The sequence below is a fragment of the Euwallacea fornicatus genome, chromosome 22 (genome assembly GCF_040115645.1).
Source record: "Euwallacea fornicatus isolate EFF26 chromosome 22, ASM4011564v1, whole genome shotgun sequence".
In the NCBI taxonomy this organism is placed as follows: domain Eukaryota; kingdom Metazoa; phylum Arthropoda; class Insecta; order Coleoptera; family Curculionidae; genus Euwallacea; species Euwallacea fornicatus.
Window position 1 is genome coordinate 2,818,196 of NC_089562.1, and position 11,752 is coordinate 2,829,947.

At 37.7% G+C, this 11,752-nt stretch overlaps 2 protein-coding genes across 3 annotated transcripts; one reads left to right on the forward strand and one right to left on the reverse strand.

The window, feature by feature from the left end:
* Nucleotides 1-127: 127 nt before the first annotated feature.
* On the reverse strand, nucleotides 128-2,407 carry LOC136346280 (uncharacterized). The gene is made up of 3 exons (XM_066295309.1): nucleotides 2,122-2,407; nucleotides 369-965; nucleotides 128-316 (listed from the first exon to the last, which is right to left on the reverse strand). The coding sequence occupies exons 1-3, from the start codon at nucleotides 2,124-2,126 to the stop codon at nucleotides 241-243; spliced, it is 678 nt and encodes a 225-aa protein (XP_066151406.1). The 5' UTR covers nucleotides 2,127-2,407; the 3' UTR covers nucleotides 128-240.
* Nucleotides 2,408-4,753: 2,346 nt separating this feature from the next.
* On the forward strand, nucleotides 4,754-11,602 carry LOC136346122 (early endosome antigen 1). 2 transcript variants are annotated; one of them, XM_066295017.1, is made up of 8 exons: nucleotides 4,754-5,032; nucleotides 7,821-8,480; nucleotides 8,655-8,878; nucleotides 8,929-9,106; nucleotides 9,163-9,376; nucleotides 9,872-10,045; nucleotides 10,104-10,291; nucleotides 10,348-11,602. In XM_066295017.1, the coding sequence occupies exons 2-8, from the start codon at nucleotides 7,839-7,841 to the stop codon at nucleotides 11,146-11,148; spliced, it is 2,421 nt and encodes an 806-aa protein (XP_066151114.1). In that variant the 5' UTR covers nucleotides 4,754-5,032; nucleotides 7,821-7,838; the 3' UTR covers nucleotides 11,149-11,602. The 2 variants fall into 2 exon arrangements, with proteins under 2 accessions (XP_066151114.1, XP_066151115.1); XM_066295018.1 differs by having other exon boundaries at nucleotides 4,973-5,032; nucleotides 7,826-8,480.
* Nucleotides 11,603-11,752: the final 150 nt, after the last annotated feature.

Sequence of the window (11,752 nt, forward strand, 5' to 3'; positions counted from 1 at the left end):
TATTTTTCGGTAATTTCGGAAAGAGAATTTTGCATTAAGGTTATTGATCGTGGAAGGTAATAATGTAATACACATACTGATTTAGTTTGGATTATGAATATCTTTATAAGTAGGTAGTGTATAAAAATTGGTGCTAGGTAAGTTTTATTATACGAATACATTTTAATCAATTAATTTAATTGAAAATGAAATATGAGGCGGGAATTAATTGATTGTGGCTTTTTTCAATTTTAGAGAACGCTAATCGTCATCTTCTAATAGTTTGAATCTTTTGATTGGCTCATCTTCATCTTCACCTGAATCCTCATCCTCTTTTCTGAAAATTGTATAAAATGAACATAATTTTCATAATTCTTCTGATAGCTTACTCGTAGTTTTTTCGTCCATTCTTATGCAATCTCATAATTCTAATATCTCCATTTTCCTTTTTCTTTTGCTTTTCATGCCTAAATTTAATACTGTATTTCACATGTTTTTTCGCCTTTCCTTTTAGTGTTTCTTCCTCGGAACTCTCTTCTTGACTTTCCTCCTCGCTGTATGGATTTTTACCATTATGGCAATTGTTATATTTTCGGTTTTTGGACTTTGTACACACGTCATTTCTTTGATCACTTGATTTGCTTATTGGCACCGAATCATCTTTCCGTCTCAAGACCATGACTTTACCATGTTCTATCCTTCCAATAAATTTTTTTTGCGGAGTTTCATTACTTTTTTTACTGTCCTGCCCAGACGTTTTAGAGGTCTTTTCATATTTCTTCGCTCTGATTTTATCATCTTCTATATCATTGAAATCTTTCGTTTTTTTGTTTGTGTTAGATTTACTTGTGTCTCCACTGCCAAATGCCTTTTTATTTTTGTTATTATTAGGCTCTTCTATGTCATATTTGCCTTTTGCGCTAACAGTCAAGGAAGTCTCCAATACGAAGATGACGACGAGTCCCCAGTGGACACAAGCAGTGAGTCTGAAAAAAATTCAAAACAAGTTTTTTTTATTTGATTTACCGTTACACATCTACATATATTTTTATTTTCAAATGGCCTTAAATTAATTGCCAAATATTACCGTTCACCAAAAGACTCGGGAATAGTTATAGGAGATTTATGGGATTAGAACTACTGTGTTTAGCTAATTTATAGGAACAATTTCATCAATTTTGGTATCGGCGAAATTGCCCAAAAATCGTTGCATCAGGCTGATTTCAAAAAAATTTAAAATCATGTTTTGAAATAATTCAAAAACTTCTTTTCCTTTCGAAAATGCACCTTTAAAGCTAGGCGTCTTCGTTATGATTCGACGAGTTTCTCAAATATTTTTAATTTTAATTTCAGTTTTTAATCATAATAAAGGTGTGAAAATTCCCCTAGAAATATTAAAAAGGTTCAGTTTGAAGTAAAATTTGGAGATCAATACACATATTTGCTTGATCCTTTGGGAGTGTCTCAAATAATCTCGATTTTTTCCTGAAAGAATGTATTAATAATGCCTGCTTGGAAGCTTCCGCATACCTTAACGAATTCCTCAGACATTCCTCGCTTCAAATTCACTTTTTTATTTAAATGGTCAAAAGAAGGTGCGTCTGTTAAAACTTCCCCGCTTTCCTAAATGAAGACATAGTCCCATGCACTAATCCCAATTACCTTCCGGATTTAACAAAAATTGTTTAACGTCCTTATTTACCGAGAATGAAGGGGAATAATGATATATCCGCAAGAAGTCCGAAGTAAATCTAAGTATCTGAAATAGCAGGTGAGAATATCCTGGAATGTTGCATAATTATTCTTTAATCCAGTGCCTGTTTTCAGAGATGGAAAAATGGCTGGAGAAGGATCGATTTTGTGCGTTAAATGGCAGCAGTTAATCATCAATTAATCATCTTGAAGATTCATTTGTGAGAGACTTATTTAGAAAATGAAAGTTTCTGATGCAGATAAAGAGAAGATATTAATGCTTTGTGCGCCGATATGCCTGTAACAATTTAATGCTAATTTCATGTATTAATTTTTTAATATATTTGTTATTGTGTGCTAAATTTGAGTTTTTTTTGCAACTGAAAATCCTGTGTGCATGGTTAGTTTCAATCAACAAAATCAAAAATATATGGGTGTGTCCGTACCTACCTCATTCTCTTAAAGTTGTATATTGAGTGTGTTTAACACATACATTGAACTTGTCACAATTCCAATTTTTCATTACTGCAGACAACATGATTCTCGGACAAACTGTTTATTTAACATCTATTTTCGAAAATAACCCAAGAACGATCCTCAATTTTCAACAATCGATTCACTATCGATTACTTCAGAGAAAAGATGTATTTTAGCACTATAATTTAATTTCATAAGGAATAGTAGCTTTTTGCATCGGGATCTACTCCATGGCAAACATTAAATAAACTAACAGGTATATTTGGCCATCGAGTGTTTAATTAGAGTGAGGAGTTTTAAAATAAATGGTAACATAGCCGTACGGAATTTCTATGAATTTACATCGCTGTTTATCGTCCAATAATTCGATAGAATAACTTTCTATTTTTAAAAGATAAATTCGTATTTTCGTCTAAATTTCAAATTTCTATATGAGTAGCGGACCGGGAAACCCCTTTTGAAACTAAGGAGGTAAAGCTGGGCCGACGATATGTAAATACGTGTTTTCATGAAACTCTCAAAGGACAATGCTTCAGTGACATCTTTAATCCCCCCTAGCACAAGCTATGGTAAAAGAAATGTTACCTGCAACAGGATCTGTGCAGGATTACTGATCAATTTGAAAAGGTTATTATCACAGACAACATTAAACTGTTACACTTATAAGATACCTATTACTGCTAGTACTTTTTCATGACTATGCCTCCACCAGTTTCCGAGATATCGGCGCTCAAAATTTGAAAAGTGATCAAAAGTAGGTAGGCGCGAACGTAAGTAGAGGAAGATTTGGGTTTTTTTTGGAAAAACGTGAAAATTTTAAGGTCTTGTTTCTTGCCACGATGGACTGATACGAATTTTATATTTTGCGCCAATTATTGAGGCACTGAAAGCTTAGAAATACATTTTCAAGTACTTTTATTTTAGAGGTGTTATTTTCAATATAGCGAAAATAGCCTGGTATCAAAGTGGCTCCGTATCTCAAAAACTAAAAGAGATATTGCATTTGCCCGTCGTTTCCCCTTAGGAAATATTTACGAAAATTCCAGCATTTTTGAGGGGCCGCTAATCTGACGTCGATAGCATATTGAACTCGTTAAAAAAATACAGTTTCGGTCAACTGATTGTTTATAAAAACTGCCGATACAAGGCACTCATACTCACCTTTCATTATAAGATAATAACCAGATTTTAATTGCTTCGGGTTTTATAATAAAAAAAAAAGAAAACGGGAGATTGGAACCCCTTTTTTTGGATTTTTAGCACGATTTAGATTCGAGTCATACACATCTCTTATAGAAGATATTCGAAACTATTTTTCGTCTCAAAATAACTCACAAATTTTGATTTGTTCAGGTTTGCCAATTTTTCAAAAATAAGTGAAATTACAACCTTGATTTTTGATTTTTTAGTAAATTTCAGCTTTAAACCATACACTGCTTTGGCTTGATTCAAATTACAGTCACGATTTCATATCTCGCAGACCACACTCAGGACTATTTTGCATCTTAAGCTGAATACAAATTTTGAGAAGTTGAATCTAATCAGTTCGAAGGAACTAACTCGCGTTTCTTCTCAGGTTTTACGGTTCTGTGAGCATATTTTGTGTGAATTTCGACTACTGTATAATGAGTCATTTATATATCGAGGACCTGAAGTATAATTTCTAAGAATCTAAGTTAATTAAAAATTAAATTTGATTCAGGAATGGGAATGTAGAAGAGGTAAAAGTAAAAGAAGGTGGAGGAGCAAGGGGAAAGTAAACATTAAAAAAAGGGGAATAAGCTTCATAGCAAATTCCAGTATGCGAGAATATGGATTAATTTTCTTTTTTTTTATGAGCTTCTTGAATACTCCAGATTACGCTTTTCAGAATCCCTAATTCCTCTAATTCTTGTAAATGTACCGTATGTATTTTACCGTCCAAAAATACCAAAAAAACAACGATCTGGAAAGCCCAAACTTAAAAACGGTCCGGAATATTCAAGTTTAGGAGGCCATTTCTGATTTGTACTAACGAGCTTTAAGGGCCCAAACATTTATATAAAAAAAGCTTCAACCTGACCAAGCAATAATCTGAATAAAGCTTTGAAAAAAGCCCAACGAGAAAAACCTAGTTTTGTCGAAAACTTAAGTGTTCAGAAATGTGCAACATTAACTGAGACGATGAATGTGAGCCCATTCCCGAGACACGTCACCCAAAATTTGAAGGGTAGTTTTGCCCTTTTACTTTGGAAAATTTCGGGAAATCTTAAATGCGGTTTGAGGTACTGTTGGGTGCCGGCAGCGAGTTTTCCATCGTGCTCGACCCTCCTCGCACCGACTCTTTACGTCTCTCATCAAGAGCTGCATCAGCCCTTTGTATGAGCGTGGATAATCTGCGTTATTGAAATGGCATGGAAATTTCGTAAAATTCGCTTAGCAATCGAGTGTTCCCCCAAGGCTCCGGCACTGATCTTCCACTAGACGCATGCCTGACTAAAAGTAGCCACTGTTACAAAACCTGGATATTTTTAAACTATAGTTTGGCACCCATTTTCAGGGTGACGTCTACAGTTTAAGGACATCTGCTTTCGAGTACCCAACAGAGAATTCGTTATTTTAAAAGGAGCATTATTTCCCTTAAATTTAGGCCAATAACTGTGAATAGACCCACCGACGCCGAGCAGTAAATGTATCCATTACGTTGTGAAATACACGGAACGACTTAGAAATTCGATTTCCATGGAAATTGGCTGTTCCAGAGCGTGATGCGGGTTTTGACTTTGGAAAGCTAAAAATACATTTCAGGTTTACGATCTCACAAAATTTCTGACTTAAGTCGTTCGTTAGTGTTCAATTCTAGTGCGTTTGGCCGATGATATTTCTGTTTAGGCTGACATTATTTGTAAGTTCTAATCACGATTATTTTTAAAACTTTTACGCTTTCTATACGATTTGATATGCATAGGTGTACATGATTCGATTAGGGAACTTTCAGAGCGGGCCTAAAGCGATTTAGATAAATAAGCATTCCGCAGCATGATTTATGGGTTTACGTCTTTTAAGCTTTATACGAGGGTATTGAGCCAAATTTTTCTGATTTATGCGGCGTGTAAAGCTTCGCCACGCCGCAGGATCCGAACGCACACAGGGTGACCCAATTTGGCACGCCCGAATCGGGGCGCGGGGAAAATCGGCATAGGCGAAATTGTATCTTAAACATCAAAGCGGCACTCTTAAAATTATCTCGCGTTGTCGAGCTGGAGATTTCTCAACGTTTTGTTCACTTTTCGTAGTGAAAAACTGAGAAACAACGCACCCCGTTTTTGAACTTCGCGCGATGTCGCCCATGATCACCCACGGCGTTTCCTAAACCTGCGACGCAACTTTAAAGCGACCCATAGACAATACGCACTTTATTTCGCGTTTCGACCCAAGAAATGTCTCCTTAAAGTCGCGTCGCACGTTTAGCAGACACCCTGTACAACGACATGGTACCTTGCGCGCGCTTCATAGATGCTGTGGGCCGATTCTCGTTTCTCGGCCTTAAATAAAACGTTAAAGAACATCTGCGGCTCGACCTACGTAATGTCCGGAATTGCTTCGTTTCCGAAATACAGGGTGTGGCAGTTGGAATTTTTAAAGTTGTTCCATATCTAAGAAATCAAAGAGCCGTCACAGCCCGGCTTGCGCAGACTTAGATAGTCGGTTAATTCAAACTGATATTTGAGCCAACTGGTCTGTGAGTTATCGGAGCTGAAAGGGCGCAGTGTGTATATCACCGTCAAAATGGCGAAGATAGGCCCATCTCGACCTGAACGACTGAGTAAGCCATTAGGTTTTCTGTTAATTTTTGCCTAATTGAAGCTTAATTAAAAACACGAGTTTGCGCTGATTTCTAAGTGTAACTGTTAACACGAATTTTCCAGCCCTTTTTAGGTACTGCTATTGCCCGGCGTGATGGAAAATAAATTAATTCTATTGCTAGTAATGGAAAGAACTAAGAACGCCCCTTTATTTCACTGAAAATTGTATATATTGGCAGAATCTGGCAACACTGTAAAAATTTATGCTCTCAAAGTATCTGGGGAAGTTTTACTGATAGAGAGCGGACACTAAGTTCAGAAGGGTGCTGATTTGCTAGTTTAGCACATCTATTGGTGATAATTTGTGAAAGCTTTTATCAGCTTTAGATTCTTGAATTAAATGTAGAGAACAATGGGAAAATCAAAAATTTCTCCATCGTCACTTAGAGAATTTGTTATTAATCCCTGTAGGATTTCGTTTGAGAATATTGCAACAAGGTCAAAATGCTCTGAATCAACGTTTTATTTAAGCATTTTATGGAACAAAGAACTGCTGCACAAATCCTACCACGCGAGAAGAGATTTCGAATGTCGGATCGTGGAAGAGACATGTAGATAAACTGTAAGACTTCCTTATCAAAACGCCACGATGACGATGATTGGTAACTAGACAGAGATTTTTCCGAAAAATCATGAAAATGGAAATTCAGTGATGTCAATTCGAACAATTAGAATTCGTCTGAATGGAGCTGATTTCCATGGATGAGTTGCGCGTAAAACGCCGATAATTTCAAAAAACAAGATCGTGCGACGAAGAATGCGGTGTGTTAAGGCCCATGAGGCACGGACCTCGTTCCAGTTGAAATAAGTTCTTCGGTCTGATGAAACAAACATTAATCGGATACGATCGGATGGGGGACGTCCTCCAAACCAGGAGCACAATCCTAAATACACCCCAAGTGCAGTGAAGTATGGAAGTGGATCAGTTATGAATCAGGTCCAACATGAGAATATTGTGGAGACTACAATGTCACCGCATGCCGAAGAGACTACTGGCCCGTAATTTTAAAATTTGAGCAAGAAAATTATACGAAGCATGCGACGGCCAGTGTTGGTGCTTGGCCTTCCGATAGTCCGGATCTAAATCCGATTGAAAAATTGCGGAGTGGTGTAAAATAGGTTGTGAGTCAAAAAAACATGAAAAATTTTCCAGATTTATTCGATGATGTTAAGCAGGTGGAGTGCTCTCGTCCTGTGGAACGTTGTCAGGCCTTAATTAAGGCGGCGCCAAATCGTCATTTGGAAGTATGGAAGAATAATGTCGTCCCGAGCCGTTACTACTTAGTTATTTTAAGTTTTGTTCCTTCGGTCTTTTTAATATTGTCGTTTCTTTAAATACATCGTTTTTAATTTTATGTCTGAGGAGTTTTTTTGAATTTTTCATTAAATTTTTTTTTTAGTTTTGATTTTTGTAATTTTCTTAAAATTTGCACTATTGAGTTCTCTTACGATTCGATGAAGGTCGTTAAAGAAATCGTTGCGACTTTTTTAACTTTTACCTCCAAGGAATTACATTTTCCGCTTTTTCATGTGTCGTTCTTAATCGTGGCCGCCATCGTGAATTTTGAGGTTTTGCGGGCAACAACGCTTATCACGCGTTCACGGCTCAGGACAATGCAAACAGACCACGTCTGACCTCAAATAAACCATGATTTGCGTTGTTTAATTACTTTAATTCGGCGCACAAAAATTTTGGCTACACCGATGATCAGCTCGGCTTATTTCCTTTAAAATCTAAAAATATCCGAACACAAAGCAATACCGAAACGTTTGAGACCACCAGACGAACCTTGCGGCTACTTCACAAATAACTTTGAGGTGTTTTAGGGTAGTTGACTTCACGAAATGGGGAATAACTGGGCTAGATCGCAAAATGACACGAGTAAGGACCGCTCTCAGAATTCTGTAGATGGTGTGCAAGGACCTGTGAGTGAAATCATCAACGATATCGGCCTGAACCGGTTGAGCGACGAGAAGCGGCAAGAATTGATGGACTTCAAATTCGAAATGGTACGAAAACACGAAAAACGAAGAGAAATCCTCGCGGCAAAGAAGAAAGAGTTCGACGACATGAGAGAGGAGTTGACTAAGCTAAGAGAAGAAAACAGGAAATTGAAAGATGGGAATTTGCAGCAAAAGTTCATTCAGGAAATCGATGTGTTAAGGCAGAAAAATGAGCTTTTAGCGTCCGTGCACAGTGGATCAATCGTGGAAGAGATAGATTTTGTTTTGACCGAAAACGTTACCCTCAAGGGGGAACTGAAGGCAAAAGTCGAAGACCTGGATAAAGCCACTGCTTTGATAGACAAAAACAGAGAGCTGCAAGTGAGCATTGCAAATATGCAGTTAGAGCTTCAGAACTTGAACAGAGCCATGCTGGATTTTGAGAAGGAGAGGGAGGAATACAAGGCCCATGCGGCTGCTCTCAAGGATGTTATAAGTGTTTCCAAGAAAATGCTGCTGATCAGGGAATCTCAACTTAAGGAGGCAAGTCTTATTATGTTTATAACTGCACATGCTCAATCGGGAATATTTGTATTTGTGTGTTTGTAAACGGGCTAAACATGCTTGAGCTTTTCACGTGCCAAGCATCATCATTTGCATCCAAACGTTGTTGCGATTTCCTTTGAAGAAGCGTTTAAATTTCACGTTCTCTCGTAGCTTCGAGAAAAGGTCGAAAGCATCGAAGCATCGGTTTCGGAGAAAGAAATCAGCATTCTTTCTAAGGATTTAAGAATGGAGTATGAAAAGCAATTGCAAATTTTACGCAACATGAGGGCCGTATACGAAGAGCGTCAGAGGACGGATCACAGGGAAAAAGAAACTCTTCGGAGGACAATTGAAGAGACTAAGAGGGAGTTGGAAGCCGAACAAAGGAGGAATAAGTAGGTATTTAATAGATTGTAGTTACGGCGTAGATTGAGGATATTTTTAGGGAATCCGAGGAACGGGTTGCAGAGCTTGAAAATCAAAACTCGCAAAGATACGACGAAATCAAATCGCTGGAGTCAAATCTTGGCCTCGCCAAGGCCGAGTCCAGACAATACCAAGCCGAGCTTGCGGTCATTAATCAGTTATTCTCAGAGATTTTGCTTGGGTTTAACAGTTCCCAGGTGAGTTCCAGCTTCACCATCTTATACCGCAAAGAAACAATTTTATGCTCTTGAAGGAAATTGATTTGGATAAACTTACAAAACACCTGGAAGACAACCATGCCTTGCTCCAAAATATAGCTAGCAGTGAAGTATCTTCAGACTCCTCTTTCGCTCTTCCTAAATTGCTGCTGGATTTGGTCCGTCAGGTTCACAATGAAAGAGAAATGGAACTAGAACCGAACGTAGAGGTACATGGTTGTGGATTGCAGACAATTGCTGAGGAATCAGGTGAGATTTATAATGCAATGTCGCTGTTCAATTTCGTTTCGACAAGGATTAGTTAAGACTTTGATTTTGCCAATGTGTTTTTCGTTTGGGAGTATGATTGTCTGGATTGCTCTGGTTTTAACTATAAAAACACCTCCGTCATCCAGGTTATACCTCTCTAATGAAAAAGGAGCGTTTCTCACCATGGGTCTTTAAACATTTTTTATTGTTATGCAGGGTATTTTAGCCCCCTGAAATATCACCCTGAAGATATGTCACACCTTGTATTTTAGAGTTTAATATTAGGAGACATTCACTGATGATTATCTGGAGAAATTTGAACACACGGGTTCTCTATCTCGGTCTATTTCAAGTTTTGCCTTTCCTGATATCTACGGATGGCCTTTGGTATTATCTATAATACACATATGTGCATCAGAATTAAGAGTCAACTTTGTATTTGTCATTATGATATTTCACAGTATATCGAGTAACTCCGTGGTAATTTATATCTAGAATCACAGCCATCAACAGATCAAATTAACAGCGTAGAAGAAATTATCCAGACTCTTCCAAAAGTCTGGAGAGTTCTCATGGAGTTATTGAGCCATCACAAGGTTCCAGTGAACGATATCAGTGAGGGATCGCCCAATGACGATCCGTGCTACAAAACAGTTCAAACTCCCAAGGGTATCATAGATAAAAGGCCTTAGTGCAAAATAGTGATTTTTACAAATGATTTTTGCAGGTCCTAGTTTAGTGCTAAGTGTGAGTCAAACATACAATAGGCTTAAAGACCTGATAATGGAGAAGAAGTCGTTAAAGAAAGAGACGCGTCATTTGAAGCAGTTAAACACCCATTTGGAAAACCGTCTTCAAGATCAGGAAAAGAGGTTGGAAATGGTTTCCAGCGAACTCAATAAAACATGGCATGTGGTGAGTAGCCAAACTCTACTTACGTACTGTTTTACATTCTTCATATTTACGTTTAGGTCGGAAAACTACAGAAAGAGCATCAACATCTTCACACTCAAGAGAAAGTCCTGCGATACGAGTTGGCACAAAAGAGAAAGCTGCTCATCACTTTGAGAGAACAACTGGAATATTCCAGAGAAAAACGACAAGAAGCCAGGGAAAAAAACTCCAAAACTGAGAAGCAGTGGAAGCAACTAAGAGTAGAATTCGCATCTCGAAGAAATACTTTGTTGAGTGACGAATTCAACAACAGCCCGGAGAGTGGTTACAGTGATGAGAAATGTTCAAGTGACGACGAACCTGGATACGAGACTGATGTATCCGAAAGTGGAGCTAAGAACAACGAATCAAATAACATGGAGGAAGTTGAGGAACTGATGGACGAGGATATGTGCTCATCTAACATTCCCTCAAATGATGTTAAGTGTGCTGAAGCTAGTAGTTCCGAAGTGTCAGATTCTCCAACACAGCAGCTACCAGCCCCAAGTTTGACCTCATCACTAGGAGGTTCACCGAGTCATGAGGTTTTAGATCAAGAGTCAAAGAACTTTTCAGCTTCAAGTTCCTTTAGTAATAATGAAGTTCAAACTTCTTTTGAGGAAAAGTTGGCGTTGAGAGAGGAGCGGTTGAAAAGACTAGAAGGTCAATGTGGGGAACTTATGGAGCAGGTGGTGAACACAAATCGAAAGTCGGTTTCAATTTCAAATAAGCTTGATAACCTTCACGAGGCTTATGGAGAGAATACAGAAAGATTACCAGACACAAGAACCGATGAAAATGTGGATATGCCGCTATCAGGAGACTTCAGAGCTGAATAAGACAGTTCAAAAATGGATGATTTTGGAAACTTAAGGCGTAATTTCATTTTCAATTGTTTAGTTTCACATTACGTCACTATCTCTGGTGCCAAAAGAGAATAACTTGTGGCTAACTTTTCAGAGAATTGCTACCTGCTTCTTGATTCAGTTCTCTATTGTCGGCCGCTAAAGCGGCCTATTATGGCATGGTATTTCGAATGGTAAATGGGTAAAATGTTGTAAAGGTTAACTTAAGTAATGTTAGCTTAGAGGTTGTTTGTATACATGTGTAGACTGTGAATTTAATGGCTCAGGGCCATGTGAAACATATCTTATTACTGTCATGTACGTCTCTGTATTTGATTTAAACTTTAATATTGTATAAAAATTAACTGTAATTTCTAGGTATATGTTCTATAAATTAATTGAATATTTTATAGATTTTATACCGAAAATAAACGTGATTATTGTAAGAGAGATGCGTTTTATTTGTCTATGAACTGATCCACTTTGGATTTTGGTGTTCAATTGATTTATGATGGATTTGAATTCACCCAATCATGGCAGGTACAAATGAGGCAGCTATTGATAAGATATCGTCTCGGAGGTAGATGTCCAATTTTTG

What these genes read in the sequence shown, in the direction of transcription:
- LOC136346280 (XM_066295309.1), bottom strand. An exon ending in AATGGACGAAAAAACTACGA is followed by an intron (nt 317 to 368) that starts GTAAGCTATCAG and finishes TACAATTTTCAG; the next exon opens with AAAAGAGGATGAGGATTCAG.
- LOC136346122 (XM_066295017.1), top strand. Translation starts at nt 7,839, where the DNA reads ATGGGGAATAACTGGGCTAGATCGCAAAATGACACGAGTAAGGACCGC. An exon ending in GGGAATCTCAACTTAAGGAG is followed by an intron (nt 8,481 to 8,654) that starts GCAAGTCTTATT and finishes GTTCTCTCGTAG; the next exon opens with CTTCGAGAAAAGGTCGAAAG. An exon ending in GCCGAACAAAGGAGGAATAA is followed by an intron (nt 8,879 to 8,928) that starts GTAGGTATTTAA and finishes GGATATTTTTAG; the next exon opens with GGAATCCGAGGAACGGGTTG.